The following is a 23305-nucleotide window of genomic DNA, read 5'->3' on the forward strand; positions in this document are numbered from 1 at the left end:
GGGGAGAACCGATCTTGTTTTTGAAGAAGGATAAGTCTTATCATATATGCATTGACTACCGGGAGTTGAATAATGTAACGGTGAAGAACCGTTAACCACTCCCGAGGATTGATGATCTTTTTGACCAGCTTCATGGTGCATCTTGGTTCTCCAATATTGATTTGCGATCGGGTTATCATCAGATGAGGGTTAGGGATGAGTATGTGTAGAAGACACCTTTCCGAACTCGTTATGGTCATTACGAGTTCGTGTCGATGCCTTTTAGGTTCACCAATGCTCCAGCCGTGTTCATGGATCTCATGAACTACGTGTGTAGACTGATGTTGGATCAGTCTATAATTATGTTCATCGATGATATCTTGGTTTATTCAAAGACTCGGGAGAAGCACGAGGAGCACTTGAGGGAAGTGCTGGAGACTTTGAGAAGGGAGAGACTTTTCAAAAAGTTCTCCAAGTGTGAGTTGTGGTTGTGCGAGGTGCAGTTTTATGGGCACCTTGTTAATCAAAATGGTATTTTGGTCGATCCGGCCAAGGTCGAGGCCGTGATGCAATGGGAGGTATTGAGGTTTCCATATGAGATTCAGAGTTTCTTGGTTTGGCGAGTTATTATCATAGATTTATCAAGGATTTCTTCAAGATAGTTGTTCCCCTAACCCAATTGAAAAAGAAGATGGTTACATTTCACTAGGGGCCTGAGAAGCAGGTAACTTTTGAGACCTTGAGAAAGTGGTTGTGTGAGGCACCGATTCTGACCCTGATGAAGGATGTCGAGGATTTTGGTTTATTGTGATGCGTCTATCATAGGATTTTGGGGAAGTGTTGATGCAGAGGGGTCGCGTGATTGCTTACGCTTTGAGGCAGCTGAAGCCTCATGAGGCGAATTATCTGACGCATGATTTGGAGTTGGGGGCGATGGTTTTCACCCTCATGATTTGGTGGTATTACCTCTATGGGGTCCGTTGTACCATTTACATGGATCACAAGAGCCTGAGGTATTTGATGGATCAGCTAAATCTGAATATGAGGCAACAATGATGGTTAGATGTGGTGAAGGATTATGATTGTGAGATCCTTTATCACCGGGAAAGGCCAATGTGGTAGCTGATGCTCTCAGCTGCAAGGCAGTCGTGGCTCTGATCAGAGGCATATGTTTTCGGATGATCGTGATTACTCAGTTGTTGGATAGGATTCGTGAGGCTCAAGTCAAGGCTATGAAAGAAGAGCACCGAAAGAGTGAGCGTATTGTAGGTCAAGTGACTTCCTTCGATTATAATAGTTGTGGATTGTTGATTCTGCATCGATGAGTTTGGGTTCCATATTGGAGCGGTGTGTGTCAGGTTCTGATGGAGGAGGTGCACAAGTTTAGGTTCTCCATTCATCATGTGGCGAAGAAGATGTGTAGGTATCTTTGTCCTGATTATTGGTGGCTCTACAAGAAGCAAGATGTAGATTGGTATGTGGAGTGGTGCTTAACCTACAGGAAAGTCAAGGTCGAGCATCAGCGACCTCACGACAAGATGAATCCGTTGGAGATTCCCGTATGTAAATGGGAAGATATTGCCATGGTTTTATAATGAAGCTACTGTGAATTGGGCATGGAGTGGATTCAATTTGTGTCATTGTGGATCGTTTGACCAATAGCGTGTATTTCATCCCTATTCAGGAGAGTATTTCTATAAAGAATTTGGTTGAGGTTTATATCAGGGAGGTGGTGGCATGTCATGGGGTGACAGTTTTGCTGGTTTCTGACAAAGATGTCCGGTTTACTTCCAGATTTTGGAATGGGTTCCATGAAGAGTTAGGCACTCGTCTCCATTTCAGCACAGCATTTCATTTATAGGCTGATGGTTAGAGTGAGTGGACTATTCAGACCCTAGAGGATATGCTAGGGCATGTGTTCTGGATTTCGGTGGGAGTTGAGATAGATATCTTCCATTAGTGGAGTTTTCGTATAACAATAGTTATCACACCAACATTGATCGACCTCCTTTCGAGATGCTCTACGGGAGGAAGTACAGGACCCTAATTTGTTGGGGTGAGGTTGGTCAACGGGTTATGGGGAGTACTAAGGTGGTACTCAAGACCACTGAGCTGATTCAGCAGGTTCAGAGCAGGCTCCAGATAACTCAGAGTCGGAAAAAGAGGTATACCAATAGGTGCTGGTCAGATTTAGAGTTCTAGGGGAGATATGGTTCTCCTGAAGGTGTCACCTTGGAAGGGTGTCATCTGGTTCAGGAAGCGAGCCAAGCTAGGCCCCAAGTATATTAGTACTTTGAGGTTTTTGGCTCGGGTGGGCCAATTTACTTATCACTTGGATCTTCCAGATAAGCTCAATCAGATTCATAGCACATTCCATGTCTATCAACTACAGAAGTGCTTAGTGGATGATTCCGCAGTTATACCATTGGAGGATATTCATGACCACCTAAATTATATTGAGGGACCGAGGAACAATGTTGTCAAGTTGGTGAAGATGCAATGGAAACACCGCAAGGGTCCGGTGTAGACTTGGGAGCTCGAAGGTGAGATGAGGAAAAACTATCTGAATTTATTTGGGGTTGTGGACTTTGAGGATGAAGTCTGATTCAAGTGGGGGAGATTGTATCACTTGTTATGAGTATGTTCCACTTTTCTCCTTCATATTTTACTAATTGCAATTTGGTCATTGTAATTAGTACGCGGGGGGTTCCATAGGGTATGCTTAGGATACTAGCTGAGAACCTAGTACACTGGGTGTACCACATGTGTATGCTTAGCGTACTAGTGGAAGTTGGTCGCAGGTCCGAAGACTCATACGTTGGTCGTACGAAGGTTACGCATGGCATACAAGGAGGATAAGAAAACCCTATTTTTGGGTGTTGCACCCTATATAAGGTCCTTAAGTCCCTAGGGCTGCCCTTTTTACCAACATCCATTTCCCTAAAACCCTAATCTCAAACCCTAATAGCCTCTTTGAGTGTTCTTAAGCATTGGTCTTGATTTTGGTAGTTTATGCTCCTTGAAGTGAAAGAAGAAGAAGTTGGTGGACTCATTCTTTAGAAGGAAGCTTAGAGATCCAGATTTAGCTCCATCTCTTGGTGACTTTTGAGGTATAAGGTCCCAACCTTGATCCTTGTATGATGAGATCTCTTCATGTAATGGGCTTTATGCTTTTGGTCCCTTTTGGGTTAATTTTATGAGTTATGTCGCTTGTGGGGATTATCCTTTTAGATCTAGGCATATTATGAGTTTCTTAAGCTTAAAGATGCAAAGTTTATGGTGTTTATGGTCTCATGTATGCATTAAGTCACCTATTAAGTCCTTTTGAGCTTTAAGAGCTTCATTAAGCCATGCATGCACGTAAAGTTAGCAACTTTACATGATAAATCAGCCAAATGAAGTCACATCTATGTTTTGGAGTGATGTATTAATTAGTTAAGAGCTGGAAATGAAAGTTGGCTGAATGAGGGAGTACGTTGGGCGTACAAGTTGGTATGTTTAGTGTACAAACCCTAAGGCGAGCACGATGCGTGTACGAGCTGAGTACACCCCGCGTACTCAGCATGTTGGGCCTCGAAATCTTGGGTCTCCGGTTTGGGCTATATTTTGGGCTTAGATGATTAGGGCATTGTTGGGTCATCAGGTTTTTGGAAGATGCTTATTCTAGGTTTGCTTGGTGAAGGCCCACACAGGGATTTAGGCCCAATTTGGAAAATTAGGCCATGATTGGGCCTTGGTTGATTATTTTGGTAATTAGGCCTTTTGGATGGTAGATTTGGGCCTTAGTCTTGGACTAAACTAGGTAAGGGGTAAAATGGTCCTTTTACCCTACTTTTTGGATTAATGGTTATGGATTGAAATCCAATGATTAATTGGATGTTATTCGGTATTGATAGCTCAGGGATTTATCAAACCAATAACTTGAGATTTTTTAGTGTGATTCAGCAGTTTGAGGTGAGTTTCCTCACTGTGTTTAGCAGTTCGAAGGCACCAATGACGAACCATGATTATGTTATGTTAGGATGCTAGATTTCTGCATGGCTCTTGCATGTGTTATGTACTCGTATGCTTACCGAGTGGGGCCCGATGACCATTCAATATGCTATGTATCTTTGTGATTATTGCATGTGTTATGTGTTTATATGATTATATGTTTTATATGTATACTGGGCAGGGCCTAATAACTGATAGATCTGTTTACCGAGCAGGGCTTGATGCCAGGTGGGGCCCATTATGTGTTTATTATGTATGACATTTGGTATTTTGGGGAACTCACTAAGCTTTCTACTTATGATTTTCAGTTTATGTTTTAGGTACTTCTAGTTCTAAAGGGTAGAATTTAGAGGTGCACACAAAAACCGGATCCTCGAAATGAAAATGATCCAATCCGAAAACCGGTTTTAACCAAACCGGTGATCGGATTCAAACCAATTTGACTTTTCAGACTCGAAATCGGATTTACCCCGAGATCACAAACTGGATTCTACAAAAACCAGATCTTAAACCGTCGAAAAATCTGGTAAAACCTAAAAAAATCTTGATCAAACTGGTGTCAAATCAGATTCGGATTGTTGACCAGATTCGGATCGGATTTTGACCAGATCCAGATCAGATATGACTGGATCAGATTGTTGACCGGATCGGGTTGTTGACCGGATCGGATCCGACTGAATCCTGGGTTTGTGCATTTATAGTAGAGCTCGGGATGATAGCAGAGCACACACTACCTCCTTCCACATTTTCTTGGTTTAATCTGATGTGACATGATGATTGATAAATTTGTTTTACCCGGATTTGTATGCTGATGTTTTTAGGATACTGGTTTTATTAATTTAAAAATAAAATTTTGGTTCTTATTTTTGTGACGTTTTAGGTTATTTGTTATTTGATATTCCATAGTTTATTGTTATCAATTAGAGAAAACAGAGATCATTTATAGGTTGCATGTCCACTTAAGAATTAAAATTTTCCGTTTCACATATTTTATTATAACCAATAAAACTTATCAATAATATCATATGAAATGTATGTTATCCAAATCTAAGAAGTGCTACCATAAGGTATTTATATTGAACAATACCGTACTATCTGAATTTGTCAAGGAATACTATATGTTTGGAAGAATTACTTGTAAATATGTCAAGTGATTAATATTTTACCATTGGAAATTACCAAATAATAATATCATATGAAATGTATGTTATCTAAATCTATGAAGTATACCATACAATATTTATATTGAACAATACCATACTATCTGAATTTGTCAAGGAATACTATATGTTTGGAAGAATTACTTTGTAAATATGTCAAGTGATTGATATTTTACCATTGGAAATTATCAAATGACTACTACAAAACAAAAGTGCACAAACCTATACAATACCAAAGTTCAATAACCTATACAATAAGAAACCTAATCAACCTACTAAAATACTAAACCCAATCAACTTGTTACAATATATATTACACCATCATGTTTTTCCAAATGTTGGTGAATTTATTGAGACAACTATGGTATGCTTATGTGTTGTGTCCTATATTGTCCATGACTTGGAGAGTTGTCCAAGGTTTTCAAGTCTTCCTTGAGCCATAAGGAATGCTTATATGGAAAGTTTTTAGTAATCCTAGTTAATACTAAGAAGATATGTTTAGTATAAATTAGATAGGATTCCGTATTGTCATAGATTATAGATTGTAGTTTTGAGTTATTTTCTACAATAAAAGGTTTATGCAAGTTATGCAATTCCAATTTTGTGTTTACCTATTTTAGCCTTAAATTGGTATCAGAGCAAAGGGATGGAATGAACCCGTGTTGAGAACTTCTGGTGTGGTGAGCACCATCTACGAATTTTTCTGCTTGAGTTTGAAGCAATTCTGTTCGTGTGGAGAGTTATGAGTGCAAAAGCTTTGATATTTTTGTGAGCCTATGACATACAAGATAACATCAGGAGAAGACAATCTGATTTCAAAGAAGGAGTTTGTGTGCCGAACATTAAGAACCTTATGGTTCTTCTATTGTATACCTACGATAGAGAGAGACCCCGCGTGGAAACATCAAGCAGAGAACCTGTTCGAAACAGTGAATTGTTGATCATTCCTGTTCATGTAGTCCTGGTCAACCCGAAATCTAAACTCGATCGTGACAGAAGCAAAAGGAATCGACAACTACTCGGAGTTCTTGCTGTGAAATCGTCTACGTGCGTCTGCCTCGTGTGGTCCTGCTTGTAGAGATCGTGAACGTGCACCAGATCATTGATCGTGTTTTGCAATTTGCCATAAAGACACGTTTTTTTTTTACTTTGCGCCCTCATCATAAGGCGTGTTTGGGTTTTTTTTTAATTGGCCCAAATTTGATTTGCCAATTATACACAAATCGTGTTTCTCAATCTTGTTTTGGATTTCTCTTTGCTTATATTTGAAACATGTCAGAATTTTTATTTGATTTGTGTGGAGGAATCAAACATTGAATCGTGATGTCAGGAGGAGAATCGTCCCAACCACCGGCTAAGGAACATACATCGTTCACTTTCCAATGTCCGACTTTGACATCGACGAACTACACAATTTGGAGGATGTGCATGGAGGTGCTACTCGGGATTCATGGCGTTTAGGATATGATCGATCCTGGACTAGATAACGTGAAGAAAAACAACATCATGAAAGGATTGTTGTTTCAATAGATTCCGAAGGATTTAATCCTTCAAATCGGTAATTTGAAAATCGGAAGAGAGATATGGGAAGCGATTAAAACTCGTAACCTAGGAGTTGATCATGTGAAGGAAGCCCAACTCCAAACTCTAATCACAGAATTTGAAAATCTAAATATGAGTGATATCGGTACAATAGATGAGTTTGCTGCAAAATTATCTTGAATTTCTTCGAAATCCACTTCACTAGGAGAGGTCATGACCGAATAAAAGCTTGCGGAAGAAGTTTCTTACGAGCCTCCTTAGGCGATTTGTTCACATAGTTGCAGCCCTTGAACAAGTCTTGGACCTTAAAACGATAGGCTTTGAAGATGTGGTTGGTCGCTTAATAACTTATGAAGAAAGAATCAAAGGTGAATAGAAAGTAATCGAGAATCAAAATAAATTACTTTATTCCAAAACTGAATTGTCCAATAGAAATACCGATTCATCAAGAGGTAGAGTTTGGGGTTCAAATAATCAAAGAAGAGGACGTAGCGGTGGATGTGGTTGGAGTAACACTCAAAATCATGGTCACTCGGAATCCTCTAAAATCATGACGATCAAAAGCAAAAAGGAAAACAACCCGAGCAAAGAGATCTCTCAAATACTCAATGTTACTGGTGTGACAAGTATGGCCACTTTGCTTCAAGATGCCCAAACCGAATAAAAATCATGAGGCTAACCTTAATCAAACACATGAAGGAGATACAAATCATGAATAAGGGACATTCTTTATGATGAATACAATTCAAGAAAAGGTGTTCTTGAATGAAGACAAATATATCCCTCTAAAAGTTGAAGCAAATGCCGATGAAGACGGAATTTGGTATTTAGATAATGGTGCGAGCAACCACATGACAGGAAACTACTCTTATTTTTTTGAATTAAATAAAAACATAATGGGTAGAGTGATATTTGGAGATGGATTGTGTCTTAACATTAAAGGAAAAGGGTCAAATTTGTTCGAAGGGAAAAGCAGTGAGCAAAAATTAATGAAGGATATTTATTATATCCCATTACTTCATAGCAATCTTATTGGCCTCGAGAAATCTACAATAGCCGGTTGTGATATTTGGATGCGAGATGATTTCCTAACCATGTGGTATGGAGATGAAAGATTACTTATGAAAGTCCCGAGAAGTGCAAACTGACTCTACAAAATACAGTTAAAAGTTGGAAAACCACATTGCTTACAAGCCAAGCTTAATGAGGAAGCTTGGTTATGGCACGTGCGACTTGGCCACATTAATTTTGGAACGGTAAACTTGATGCACAAACTAGCTAAAGTGGTACCGGCAATCCAACATCAAGACCAATTTTGTGAATCTTGCATGGTTGGAAAACAAACAAACAGTCGTTTGCAAAGAAAGCTAATTATAGAGCTACAAATATTCTCGAGATCATGCATGGAGATATTTGTGGACCGGTTGATCCCCCCACCCAAGCGGGTAATATTTATATTTTAGTTATTATTGATGATTATTCTAGATATATGTGGTTTTTTCTTTTGAAGCAGAAAAGCGATGCATCCAAAATTATTAAAAGATTCAAGATATCAATGGAAAAACGAACCGGTAAAGAGATCAAGACTTTCCATACAGATAGATGCAGAGAATTCACATCAACCGAGTTGAACCATTTTTGTGATGAAGAAGGGATTTCACGGATGTTGACGACTCCTTACACACCCCAACAAAATGGTATAGTCAAACGGAGAAATCGGACTCTACTCGAGATGACACGGTGCCTAATGAAAGCAAAATATATTCCAAACTACTTTTGGGGAGAAGCGGTACGACATGCAACGTTCATCATAAATCATACACGTAGTCGAGCATTGATAGGTGCTACACCATTTGAGAAATTTTATGGTGAAAAACCATATCTTGAAGACTTAAAAGTATTTGGTTGTGTTGCATATGAAAGAGTAGTCTCAAAACATTTGAAGAAGCTTGATGATAGGTCACGACCGTTGGTATATTTTGGAAAAGAACCCAATTCAGGAGGATTTCAGCTATATAATCCATGGGTTTATTAAATTATTATTAGTGCCCATGTAATTTGTGATGAAAACAAGACATGGAAATAGAATAATGAAACCAAAAATCAAGATGAAAATGGATCGGGTACATTTACGGTCATGTGGAGTAATGGTCAAGCAACTCAAGATAATGGTGGTTCGAGCCCAACTAAAACAGAAACCGAACAGTCCACATATCTAGCCCAAACCGACCAAACCAATAACTCTTCTCACGATGATAGCAGCCCATCGCAACCTATTGATGATTAAAATAACGATGCAAGTTTTGTCCCACTTCTGTGGTCCACCCGAACTTGAGTGTTTCCAAGAAGATTAAATGACTACGAGTTAAATGTGGATCATTTAATGTTGCATTCAATGAAGAACCAACGAATTTTAAAGAAGCCAAAGTAAATAACAATTGGCTCGATGCAATGAAGGCCGAAATTGACTCCATCGATAAGAATAATACTTGGAAATTAGTTCCTCCGCCTAAAGATATTAAACCTATTGGGTTAAGATGGTTGTATAAAATTATAAGAAATACAAACGGATCCATTACAAGGTACAAAGCGCGTCCAGTAGCAAAAGGCTATATACAAGAGCAATGCATTGACTTTGATGAAGTATTCGCGCTAGTAGCTTGACTCGAGACAATAAGACTATTGATTGCTCTCTTGACTGGCAACTTATGAAAGATTCATCACTTAGACATAAATACTGCATTTTTATATGGAGATTTAAAGGAAGAAGTGTACGTGTTCCAATCGGAAGGTTTCGTTAAGCAAGGTGAAGAAACAAAAATCTACAAATTAGCAAAAAAAGCATTATACGGTCTTCGACAATCTCCACGTGCATGGAATTTGAAGCTTAGTAACACGTTGAAAATATATAGGTTTTAAACGGTGCATGCAAGAAAATGCGGTTTATACAAAAGTTGCAAATGGAGAATACATAATAGTTGCAATTTATGTAGATGATTTGTTCATGACTGGAACAAGTTAAGAGTTTATAAACCAATTCAAGAGACTAATGGCGTTACAGTTTGAAATGTCGAACCTTGGTGAACTAACTTGCTACGTGGGTATTGAAGTATTGCAAGGAAATAGTTGTGTAAAGGTGAAGCAAGAGAGTTATGCTATGAAGATTCTAAAAGAGGCAGGCATGCAAGAGTGTAATGCAATTCAATGTCTGATGGAGCCAGGACTAAAGTTGAAGATGAACCAGAAGTTGAAGCTACCTATTATCGAAAAATAGTAGGTTGCTTACGATATCTCTTACACACTCGTCCAGATTTGGCATATTCGATTGGAGTAGTTAGCCGTTATATGAAAACTCCAAAAGAATCTCATGCACGCGCTATTAAGAAAATTCTTCGTTACTTATGTGGTACTTTATCTTTTGGGATAATATATAAACGAAGTAATAATATGAGCTTGATAGGATATAGTGACAACAGTCACAGTGTGGATATTGATGATGGCAGAAGTACAACAGGGTGTGTCTTCTACCTTAGTGACTCACCTATCACTTGGTGCTCCCAGAAGCAAGATATAGTAGCGTTGTCCTCATGTGAAGCTGAGTTCATGGCAGCTACTGCAGCTGCATGTCAGACAGTTTGGTTAAGGGAGTTATTGGCTAAGCTGACAGGAATGAAGAAACAGAAGGTACTGATTTGCATAGACAACAAATCAGCAATTGCATTGTCAAAGAATCATGTTGGAAGAAGCAAACACATTCACACTTGATTCCACTTCATTCGAGAGCATATGGAAAACGAGCAAGTGATTGTAGAGCATGTTTTAGGAGATAAGCAACAAGCAGATCCACTTACGAAGGCCTTAGGTCGAATAAAAGGTTTGCAGAGATGAGAGCATTGCTTGGCGTGCAAGAATTACCCTCAACTCAGAAATTCATGGGGGTGATTGTTGGTGAATGTATTGAGACAGATATGGTATGCTTACGTGTTCTGTCTCAGATCGTCCATGACTTGGAGTGTTGTCCAAGGTTTTCAAGTTTTCCTTAAGCCATAAGGAATGCTTATATGGAAAGTTTTAGGAATCCTAGTTTAATACTAAGAATATACGTTTAGTATAAATTCGATAGGATCATGTAGTGTCTTAGATTAGAGATTGTAGTTTTGAGTTATTTTCTACAATAAAACGTTTATGCGAGTTATGGAATTCCAATTTTCTGTTTACGTGTTTTAGCATTTACCAAACACCAAGTGGATCTTAAAATTATTATGACCACTATAATAACATGATTAAACTTTTTCTAGTAATACATATTCGCTTACACTTCATTAATTTCTATTTATTTATGTTTTAAACCTTCAAGTTTATCATTAATAAATGATAACAACCTATCCTCACAATATGCTCCTATCACTCTTCCTCTTTCAAGCTTGATCTTTTTTGGATTACAATCCTCCAGTTTCTTATGCATCTTAATCATATGAGCTTCATAACACTTAAGGTAATATAAGTTCAACCAAATCAAACAAAAAAAAATCACAATAACCAAAACAAACACTAAACAGAAAATCATACTATACACGAACTTACTTACCCGTTACCATGGAGTTAGGACAAGTCATAAACCTCTCATCATGATTTAAACCAATCCATCATGTATTAACATTTATCTTAAACTAGGATTGTAAACTAACACAAATAAGACTTGTTCATCTTTGTTTATTTAAGTTTAACTGACCTACCAAACAAATACGAACAATAAATAAACACATTTTCTTATTTGTGTTTGTTTATTTAAAATTTTTGTTGTTTGTGTTTGTTTATTAAGATGGCAAATAAATATAAATAAACAAACATAAATAGCATTAATATTCAAACTAGTGTAACCATACATAATTCAAAAAAAAAAAAAAAATCATACGTAAGTCATAGAATACAAAACAGCCAAAATCTACAAAACCTTAAATATAAAGATGAAATATGATGTAATCCAAATATATTCCCGAACAAACTATATGTACGTTTATTTTTAAACATAAACTAATATTCATGAATGTAATTGAACGAAAAAGAACATTATTCCATTTTTTTCAAAAGATCATGTTCATTTTTGTTTGTTTATACAACAAACAAACATAAACAAAGATTTTGCCAATCCATTTACAAACGGTTCATCAACATGTTTGCTTTATTTCCAACCTTACTTTAAACCTATAACCACATCGTATACTTCTATCCCATAAATGATTGTTAATGCTCCGATTAGAAGAGGATGACATCTTTAAAAGTCGCGATCTTCATTTTGGTATGAGAGAAAATACTCAGATAGTGATTTTGAACTCAAAAGAAAAAAGGATTACGAGCTTTTGATGTTTTATTATACTTGAGGCAAAACGACAACGTATTGTTTAAATTTGACTAAGTGACTTTGTTGCCACATCAGATCCACACAACATGTGGCAACAAGGAAAACGGTTTATGGTCAATTCAAATGACAAAATCGTGACGAATTCAAGAGTGTAAGGTTTTAGTTTAACACTTTTTGATGTTTAGGTACTTAATGATGATATTGAAAAAACTCAGCGACAAATTTTTTGATTTAATACTTATCCATAAATCGTTAAATACCTAACGAAAATCGTTAAATACCTAACTAAGGAAATTAGTCTTATAAGTTATTTTCAAGCTTTTTGCTAATTAAAAAATATTTTTTTTAATATTATAAAAATGGTTAGATATATCATTTGTTTTAAAAACATATGCATTTGATAGTTTAACGAAGAGTTAGAATGAAGCGGAGTCTTAATTGACAATGGATTGAACTGATAGTTGGTCTTCACTAGACATGTAGTTCAATGATCTTTAAAAAGGAAAAATACTTTTTTTTTTTTAAAGTTTAAAATAAACGTTTTACTGAACTTCTGTAAATGTATTCTAGAAATAAATGTTTGAGTTTGTATAAATTGTAATGTATTATTAACAAAATGTAAACGTACATTTTTTTAAAAATGTTTGTGTTATATGGTTACACTTTATCGACATAAGTTTTATCTTGTAGCTGTTTCTTAGTTATATATAAACTTAAGTAATGTGATCCATCAAATAAAGCACGTAAAAGGACCGAGAATGACAAGTCTTAAATCCCACACAGCGTACAACAAATACATAATACCGTACAAGAAATATAGTTAAAATACATAAAATTCATGCTACCACGAGAACTAAGATTTCCGACGAGATGATGCATGACACTTCGGGTTACCGCCGGCCGCCATTAGTACCGATCAGAAGCTCCATATGCAGTCCAGTTCTGTAGGTCCAGGCTTCTGAATCTCTGCCGTCGAAGAAACCGCAGGCAACCAATTTCCACCGGACGAATTTGGATAGCTGCACATTGCTCCGTCGCCATGAATTGGTGGCTGTGGTGTAGCTACAGACGAGTAGAAAAAAGGGAGCTGGAGATTCTCCTGAAGTGCCCTCAAACTAGGAAAAGAGGAGACGCCGACGTTTTTCTGGTAGTCCATGGTGGGGCCGGTGAAGGTAGACGCGGATAGAGGCGGCGGAGGAAGGTCAAAAACATACTGAGAGTCATAATTGCTGGCTGAAGCAGTGGAGAAACAGGGTACGTGCTCTTTTGAGGCAGCGTTGCTATCGTACGAGTAGCTGTCGTGGTCGGCGGTGTACGCTGACGTGGCGGAAGCGTAGGGTGACGAGTCTAGAAGCGGCGGAAGAGAAACCGACGTCGAAGAGTTCAATTCTTGGTAGCAGTTCATTCCGCCTGCTACAGGCTTCATCCCACCGGGGGTGCATGAACCACCAACATTGGCGATGGTGCTACACTTCTGAAACACCCGGGAGATTACCCATTCATCCTGATTACCACAAAAACAAAAAAGTTGGAGCTTTTAGTTTGATCACCAATCAAGTCCATCAACATCGATGACAGTAAACTGCATGCAAAGCTCAAAACTTTACATCAATGTCATTTTCATGAAGTCATATATATGTCATACCTTGGAGCTTTTCGAGAGGAAATGGTACGCAAATTTGCCTTCAAGACGATATTCATGCATCACCCAGTTGCTCTTTTCACCTTTCGGAGCCCTACCTCTATAAAACACTAGGGTTTTCTTCATGCCCACTAAAGACGAAGTTTTCGAACTGAAGATCTCCCTATCTTTCCCGGTGGCTTTCCAGTAACCGGCCTCCGTTGCTCTGTTCGTTCTCAGCCCAGTCGGGTACTTCCGGTCACGAAGACTGAAAAAGTACCATTCTTTTTCTCCCATTTTCGCTCTTTCTGTTCGATTGAAACCCACAAATTAAAACCAAAATCAGTCATTTGTAACGAACATTGGATATTAATCACTAATCACAAAACAAACTTACGAGGAAGCTCCCATGGTTCGCATTTGTTGAGATCAACTTCGGCGATGGCACGACAGGTGAAGCTTCCGTCAAGAACCTTCCGGAGAAGGTAACAGGTGATGAGTTCTTCATCTGTAGGATGGAATCTGAACCCCGGTGGTAACTGTGAGTCGGCATTTTTATCAAACTGGTTGGTGAAAAACTCCATGATCGAGGAGAGAAAAACCCAAATGATATTAGAAGGGAAATAGAAGAGGGGCTGGATTATAAAGGAGTGAGGTTGTGCTTTTATGGTGGATTTGGATCAATAAATGCAAATATTAAATAGGAGGTGTCTTGTTGTGGTTGTCTTGTCTGTAAGTCTACTACATATATATATATATATATATATATATATATATATATATATATATATATATATATATATATATATATATATATATATATATATATATATATATATAGAGAGAGAGAGAGAGAGAGAGAGATGGATTTGTTTGGTGGGGGTTATGCGTGCGTGCGTGAAGAAGTGTGCAGGGTATTCCCATGTCAGTGAAGAAAATGAGAGAGGGTAGGAACCAGAGAGTAGTTTTCATTTGCATGTGTATGTCACCTAAAGTTTAGGGGCCTTTCTTGTTCCTTTTCGAAATTTCTCTTTTGGATCATGTATAATACATTTATGGTATTTTATCAATTTTATCAATAATATTAGAACCGACGATATATTTATGTGTTGCTAATATTTCTAAGACATTTTTTAATATGTAAAATTAATTATAATAAATATTATTATAATTAAATATAAACTATATTTATTATAAATATTATTAATACATTTCACATTCATTCATATACATAAGAATCTTTATAATTAATTTATTTTATATTTAATTATGGTAATATTTGTTATAATTAATGTTTCATATATATATATATATATATATATATATATATATATATATATATATCCGGTAAGAAAATTTTTTTGGTAGGAAGGTAACAAAAAAAAATTTTCGACTTATTTTTTTATCGAAAAAACAAATGAATCACTAAATGAATTAATAATAATATGATTCACCAAAAAAAATCCTGAAAAAACATTTTGATGATTCATTTTTATGATGATTTTGTTGACATTCAATAAAATTGTCATAAAAGTGAATTTTTTTTATTGGTTTACCTAAAAATGAATCATAAAAGTGTTTTTTTTTGGAATTTTTTTCTTATGAATTATCTTATTTTTAAATCATCTAATGATTCATTTCAATTTTTGCTAAGAAAATATACATATAAAAAAATTTCTTACCTTCCTACCAAAAATTTCCTTCTTATTTGATCTTGATTATATATATATATATATATATATATATATATATATATATATATATATATATATATATATATATATATATATATATATATATATAATATCAGAAAATCTCTATTTCTAATGGGTTTGATTAAATAGTCTAATTTAATATGTATGTATGTACGGATTGCTAAATGGTTTTTTGGTATGTTTGTGCATTGGATGAGAATGAATATTTAAAATGATTTTTTGATAAAAATGTATTTGTTAACATTCTAGGATAGGTTGACTTGCGAGTGTTCACGCAAATGAAGGTATCAACTCCCTTACGAGTGTTCACGCACACGAAGGGATCAACTCCCTTATTTGATCGTAGTGGTTGTGGGGATAGATTTTGCAAACTCGTTCCTTGGTCATTCGTATGATGGTCATGAATTTTCTAAAAGTTGACCTTAATGATCGGTAATGTGTTCTGCTATTACGTGGTCTAGGTCAAGGAGACCATTGGACCCTAGTTGAGAGATACTTACTTGAGAGTAATATTGTGGTGGGATTAAATGTATGTGCATTGCATCATTTATGTAAATTTCATCTACTTTTGAACTTGTATATTGTTGAAAGATGTTTTGGAAATGGTTTGATATTTATGAAAATTGTTCTGAAAATTGGTAAATGTTTATAAAAGCTTTTACAAATATTTTTGGGAATCATGACTTACGGATTTTCTATTTTCATTTCCAATTCCATTCAATAGTCGGATTCCAGTGTTACTTATTAGACTCTTCAAGCCTAACGTATTAATTTTACATGTTTGCAGATGATGTTGAGGACCTTATTTAGCAATTAGGATCTTTAGAAGATCATAATATGTATGGTTCATCTTAACCTTTGTAATGATATTGAATGAAATACTCTTGTACACGATTAAACTAAAATTTATAATTTAAATGTTTTGGGAACATATTTTGTATTAATATTTTCAAATGATTGAATAATTTTTTTAAAGAGAAAAACTATTTTCTATTATCCCGTATGAGGGGTGTTTCATACGTATATTATTTTAAATGCCATGTATCTCAGGAATTCATAAGCAAGGAATTAGAAACTCATATATCGGGTGTTTCATACATATTATTTGTTTTAAATTCCATGTATCCTAGTTATTCACAAGCAAGGGCTTAAAAGTGACAATTTTCTAGAATAGGATTTTTCGAAGTCATAGAAATGTGACATAGCATTTTGTACTTATACTATGTTTTTTTATACATAGATTATCACCCTAAAGTTTTGTTATTATTTCAAATAAGGGATTTTAAACCTTTAAAGTATGAGGCGTCACGCGTATAATCCTGCAGACCAGCAAAATACATGGTTTTTTTTTTTTTTTTTTTTTTTTTGTCAAATTAAGGTCTTATACCTTTGTGCTTTTGACCCCAACTCCCCATTAAATATATCCACTAATATCTAAAGGATATACTAAGGTTTGATGCTTTATTTAACTACTTCATAGCACTTTACTCATCTTGTAGCATCCGGTTTCCGATACGTATTTAACTTCAAGTACATTTGTATTCACTCTGGGACGGCGAGTTGGAGGCCCAACTCATCGAGTAGACACGACATCATGTGGGGGTTTCAGTGACCTAATCGACAAGTCGGGGGACGGACTTGACGAGTAGAAGCTATCTCGATGAAACCCTAATATTTAGGATTTGCACCCTATTTAAACAACTTATCTCGTCCCAAACCAGCCTCCACCGTACCTCTCACTTCCAGAAGGCCCTAACTCGAAACCCTAACCATTTATTAAGTGTGCTTGAGCTTTGTAGTGCCATTTTTGTTTGTCTAAAGTTTGAGGAAGAGAAGGAAGCTTGAGAGATCAAGAGGAAGCAAGAAGATCCAGAGGTTTTGGCATATTTCCATCTTATTTGAGGTATAAAACTGAAACATTGACAATCTAACTCTTATATCTCTAGTTAGGGCTCATTTCTACCGTTTTATAAGCTTTGTAAGGCCATATTCGGGATTAGGTGTGTATCATGGAGTTACACTTCGGATCTGGAACCATTGAGGGTTCCCATGGCATAAAGGTGCCAACTTTGTGGCCATGGGAAGCCCATGCATCTTATAAACCTCTTTTCATGGCCTTTTGAGCCAAATACCTCATGCATGGACACCAAGTTTGTGACTTTATGTACAATATGGACCCTAAGAGGTCAGATCTATAGTTTGGATGCTTTGAAACCCACTGAAATCAATTGTATAGTTTTGGACAAAGAGGGACCCAACGAGTTGTTCATGGGACTCGGCGAGTCGGATTGTATTTCACATCAAATCCTTTTGTTGATGGACCAGATGCTAAGATAGAAGAACACTCAGTTTTCTAGGCTCATTAGGGGCCTGGAAACCATGGAACTCGACAAGTGTATGAACAGACTTGGCGAGTTCAAGGCAATGTCCCAACCCCATGAAGACGGACTCGACGAGTTCAAGGAGAACTCGGCGAGTCATAGACTAGACACCTTCATTCGAATGAAGATGAACTCGACGAGTTCAAGGATGAACTCAGCGAGTCGGATGAAGAATGTCCCTATGTTTTGGTTGAAGGGGGGCTTATTGAGCTCTTGCTAGACTCGACGAGTAGATTCGAGGTGTAGCATTTTGTGGAAGTGGGGACTCGACGAGTTAGGGGACCAACTCGGTGAGTCGAGTCAACCGGATATTGACTTTAACCAAAGTTGGCTTTAACCAAGGTTTTGACCTTGACTTTGACTTGGACTTGAGGTGAACCTTATAAGGGGGTATGAGTATGAAATTGTAATTGGGAAAGGTTGTTGTGTAGGGACCAAGGAGTTGAGACGAGTTGATTTCCATACCGAGGACAATACAGACACTACACGACATCAAGGTGAGTTACCTTCCAGTAGAAATGGGTCTAAGGCACCAAGGTCATCTCATTCGTAGGAGTATGTAGTAAAGATGATTATCTTTGTGATAATTATCTGGTATGTTGAATCTGTTATATTGATGTGCTAGGATGCTATGATATATGTGTAGTAGTGGTAGGGGTGGGATAGTCCCCGGTTATCGGTTGAGAGATATTGAAGGGGTGGATAGTATCCATGCATGACAAACAGTATTATCATGATACATTATTATGTGATAGCGGTAGGGGGTGAAATAGTCCCCGGTTACCGGTTGAAAGATACCGAAAGGGAGGTTAGCTCCTGGATACTGAGGGGGAGGTTAGCTCCCGATTACTTGTTGAAAGACACCGAATGAGATGTTAGCTCTCGGTTACTGATTAAAAGATACCGAATTGGAGTTTAGTTCCCGACTACCGGTTGAAAGATACCGAGGAATAGACATTGTTATGTGCTATGTGGTATGATGGGTGAACTCGCTAAGCTTCATGCTTACAGTTTTCAGTTTTGTTTCAGGTACCTTTTCGTTGAAGGGGAAAGAGCCGAAGCGGTAGTACCGCATCACACACACATGACTTCGCATTTTGAGATTCATGAGATTGTACTATGATTTTACTATTAATTGATGTTGTGATTATGAGCATGTTGTTATGGTCTTTATGGTTGTTGTGATGTTGACAATGTTTTAAGTAAACCGTTTTATAATTTATTAAATAAAAAATGAAATTTTTGGCTTTGAAATTTGGGATGTTACACATCCTCTTAAGATTTGGAATGCCGATTCTATTAGATTCATAGGATGTAATTAATAATTCTAGGGTTAATCCAACTCAGAGCTTGTTTTATAACATTTTTTTTCAATTGACTTTCAAAACCATTTCCATCAACCCATACCTCGCCTACACCAAGCATCTATACGATCTAGTTCTCAAATGTATAGTTTAAACTAATTTTTAATCAAAATACTGCAATCATCTTCAAAATCTCATAAATTACCACTGGAGCCATAAATTAAGCTTAAACTCATTTTGTTAGTCCAAATAATGAATCTTATGGTAATTTATGAATATCTAGCTTGATATTTGTTTTTAAATCATTGAAACAAGGTTAATTAAGTCATCAAAATTATTCAAGCTAAAATACTCATGATTTCATCATGGATAGAGCTTCCAAACCCCCAAATTCTCACCAAACTCCATAACAATTAATTATGGTTGGATTTTATGAAGTTTAGGGTTCATAATATGGAGATAAAATTGTATTTAACTATTGACAACATATGAGGATCTAATTTTAGGATTTAGAACTAAAGCCAAGCCTTGGATTGAGAATTGGTAAAGAAAATGAGGGTTTCTATCTTTTAATATCTTACATAGACTCTTATCTTCAAACTCGAGTTCCTCTTTAATTACTTAACTTTAAATCATCATGAAAGCTAAACAATCTTTCATGGAAGGCTTTCCATCATCTCCAAGTCGTGCGGCCATTAGCATAATAGAGAGAATATCACTAACTAGTTTAAGTACTCCTAATTTATTTACATAATGGGCCTTTAATTTTTTTCTCTTGATTGGATGCCAATTGACTAATTTCTTCCTAGAAATTAATAAATTCACACATTTCCCATATAGTACTTATAACACCCTTCTTTTTATTAAACGCTCAATTACAAATCCTTTTTTACAATGTCGACTCACTTCATCATATAAACTCTCATTTATAACTTTTTGTTAAAAAACTAATTAAACTCCATGAATTCAACTTTTATATGAATGAATTCATTAAGAAATTAATTCAATTCAACTTTTCCATTAACCATTTGGGTTGTGGTGACTTGGTAAGACATGTGGAAGATATGGTGGATAACATATTGACCCATTATCAAATGCTGACACTACTCAGCCCTTGTAGCCATAGAGGTTCATCTGCAGTGATTTCAGGTCATGAAACATAGCCTCATGTACGCAGTGGGGGATTTGTCGGTGCGCGAATGTTGGCTCGGAAACCCTCGTTAGGGAAGTTCCATTTCCAAAAAAATCATTTTTCCATAGATTTCATAAATTAGGATCTATAACCCCTATTAACCAATTTCAAATATTTATGAATTACCAACTTATTATATGAATCGTAAACAAACTCTTCCTACTACAACATACTATAAATTTAGGCCATTTAACTCAAACTCTATGAACTTCTACAAATTCCATCATTTAAACTTATTCAAACTCACAAAGAGATAAAATTTTACCTAAAGTCCAATTCATAGCAATTGATTATTGAAACCCTTTGTTTTTGCTTCAAAAATTCCAACCTTATTGATGGTAATCCCTTAGAAGTCTTTGAATTCATACTATTAAAAGAATGACACAAGTAAGATGATGCTTACTCTTTATATGAGACGTTGTAATTCAATATAGACACGCCACACTACAAATCCGGAGCACACTACTCACTTAATCACGTCATCATCCTCATTAGATTGTTGACGTGTAATGCACACATGTAACATCCCAGAAATACTAAGTATTTTTTTTAAATAAACCCAACCATCAAATATGTATATCAAAAAGCATTAAGTATGTAATAGAAGGAAATAGTTATTAGAGTACAATCCTAAAATCATAAAATATTAGACACAGGTGGATGCGATGCGATCATGCCAGACCCTTCCCTTTTGAACCGGAAGTACCTGAAAATCATTTAAACATAAATCGTAAGCACAAAGCTTAGCGAGTTTCCTCAAAATACCGCATACCATACATCATGCATGCATATCATACTAAAGCATATAATGGGTCTATTTCACCCCTAAGTCCTTTCTGACTCATCGAGTCCCTTCCGACTCTCTGAGTCCCTTCCGACTCCTTTGGTATCTTTCAACCGGTACGTGTCTATTTCACCCCTACAGCTAAGGATACAATCATACTAGCAAGAGTCATAAAGACAACAAGCACATACAAGGATATCAATATGTGTCGCAAAGACCACTGCTATCCTAGAAGATGATCTAGTGGGCCGACGTTGGTACCTTTAATCCACAAGTACAATGAGGAGAACCATCTCAATTCGATGATAAATAAACAACACTCTCAAGCTGCTGCTACCAAAAATATTCACACTGAACATATCCAAGATCAACTCTAATTACTAATTAGGATAATAACCTATAAATAGTGGTCCAGATTACATTTAATCATGCCAAGGGTAAAAGCGTATTTTACCCTTCGCCTACTTGACCCATCTAACCATGCCCCAAACCCATAATGGCCTAAGGCTCAAACATGGCCCGAATGGCCTTCTAGTGAGTACGCCAAGCGTACCACCCCATTACGCCTAGCGTACTAGTCTAACAGAGAAGGGAAATCAGTGTTGAGCACGTTACGCCAAGTGTACCTAGAGGGTACACCCAATGTACTCCCCTGATGCCCAAAATCCATATTAAGTACTTAATACCTAAAGTCTAAACATCCAATTCACATATCTATCTCTTGGGAATGTATTAACTGATAAACTTGACAACTTTATGCCTTTGCATGGATTAAAGAATCCCAAAACCAAATTATAACTTTCTAACTTCCTATTATGAACAACAACTCATGCATGGATGAACCAAAGTCATCAAGATATGATTTTTATCCATTGGGGACCTCGGAAATATCAAGAAATGCTAACCTAAGCTTCTAGAGTAGCTTTTACTCACAAGAATCAACCCATGGTACCAAATTATCCAAAAACCCTATGCTAAACTAGATCTAACAAATGAACCATCAAGGTTGAGACTTTATACCTCCATAAGGATGATCAAGATGAATAAGGTCTTGATCTACAAGCTTCAAACCAACTAATACTTCTCCAACGAGATCCTTCTTCTTTTATATTCACCAAAAACACACCAAATCACTAAAAGGGCTCAAAATCTCACAAATAGGGGCTAGGGTTTTGAGAGGACTAATTTGGGACAATGGAGGTTGCTGATGGGAGAGACCTTGAGGTTATAAGGTGTTTAAATAGGCTCCAAACCATGAAATTTATGGTTTTGCATTTTGCATGAGTACGTCCAATGTAACTATATGTATGCCCAACTTACGCGAAGGAACTTGCGATCACATTACATGTCTTATGCCCGGTGTACCAATTATGTATGCCCAATGTAGGGACTGATTTTGCAAAATTTTAATAAATCAAGCCCAAAACATAAATCACATGGAACATGGGTGTTACATTTCTCCCCCACTTGAATTTGACTTCGTCCTCGAAGTCCACTTCTGCAAACAGCTCTGGATAATGCTCCCTCATCTCCTCTTCTGGGTCCTATATCCACTCCAGGCCTTTCCAGTGATACCATTGCACCTTCACTAAATCCACTTCCTTGTTTCTCAGTGTCTTCCTCTTTCTATTAAGGATGACAATCGGTATCTCAAATGTCCTCCAATGACACCACTACAAAATCGTCGATCACGCACTTCTACAGTTGAGAGACATAAAAAGTGTTGTGGATCTGACTGAGCTCCTAGGGTAGCTCCAAATGATACGCAACCCTGCCCACCCAGAAAATAACCCTAGAAGGACCAATATATATATGGGGCCCAACTCTCCACACTTCCTAAATCGGATGACACCTTTCCAGGGAGACGCCTTCAGTAGTATCATATCCCCAACCTGGAACTCCAAGTCTAACCAGTGTCTATCAGCATAACTATTTTTTCGGATCCACGTGGTCAACATTCTCCTGCGCACCTCCTGGATTAACTCGGTAGTTCGGAGCACCATATCCGTGCAACCCATAACTCGCTGACCGACCTCAACCCAAAAAATCGAGGTCAGACACTTTGTCCCATAAAGCATATCAAAAGGAGGTCGATCAATACGGGCATGGTAGCTGTCGTTGTAAGAAAACTCAGTCAATGAGAGATACATATCTCAGGTACCACCAAAATCTAGCACACTTGCCCGAAGCATATCCTCCAAGGTCTGGATAGTCTACCTACTCTGACCATCAGTCAGCGGATGAAAATCCGTGCTAAAGTGTAGTTGCGTAT

The 23305-nt window shown here is 36.9% G+C and overlaps 4 protein-coding genes across 4 annotated transcripts; 3 read left to right on the plus strand and 1 right to left on the minus strand.

Moving 5' to 3' along the window:
- Positions 1 to 7408: 7408 nt before the first annotated feature.
- LOC145046376 (uncharacterized) lies at positions 7409 to 8961 on the plus strand. The gene is made up of 4 exons (XM_078994666.1): positions 7409 to 7773; positions 8026 to 8119; positions 8188 to 8646; positions 8761 to 8961. Exons 1-4 carry the CDS (start codon positions 7409 to 7411, stop codon positions 8959 to 8961), a joined length of 1119 nt encoding a protein of 372 aa, XP_078850792.1.
- A 164-nt stretch (positions 8962 to 9125) lies between these two features.
- LOC145046377 (putative mitochondrial protein AtMg00820) lies at positions 9126 to 9593 on the plus strand. Its single transcript, XM_078994667.1, has 2 exons — positions 9126 to 9317; positions 9438 to 9593. Exons 1-2 carry the CDS (start codon positions 9126 to 9128, stop codon positions 9591 to 9593), a joined length of 348 nt encoding a protein of 115 aa, XP_078850793.1.
- A 528-nt stretch (positions 9594 to 10121) lies between these two features.
- On the plus strand, positions 10122 to 10439 carry LOC145046378 (secreted RxLR effector protein 161-like). Its single transcript, XM_078994668.1, has one exon. It carries the CDS (start codon positions 10122 to 10124, stop codon positions 10437 to 10439), a length of 318 nt encoding a protein of 105 aa, XP_078850794.1.
- A 2382-nt stretch (positions 10440 to 12821) lies between these two features.
- Positions 12822 to 14349, minus strand: LOC144997083 (protein CUP-SHAPED COTYLEDON 2-like). The gene is made up of 3 exons (XM_078956906.1): positions 14055 to 14349; positions 13682 to 13965; positions 12822 to 13540 (listed from the first exon to the last, which is right to left on the minus strand). The coding sequence occupies exons 1-3, from the start codon at positions 14239 to 14241 to the stop codon at positions 12953 to 12955; spliced, it is 1059 nt and encodes a 352-aa protein (XP_078813032.1). The 5' UTR covers positions 14242 to 14349; the 3' UTR covers positions 12822 to 12952.
- Positions 14350 to 23305: the final 8956 nt, after the last annotated feature.

This window comes from Lactuca saligna, chromosome 5 (genome assembly GCF_052625555.1).
Source record: "Lactuca saligna cultivar CGN05327 chromosome 5, ASM5262555v1, whole genome shotgun sequence".
NCBI lineage: Eukaryota > Viridiplantae > Streptophyta > Magnoliopsida > Asterales > Asteraceae > Lactuca > Lactuca saligna.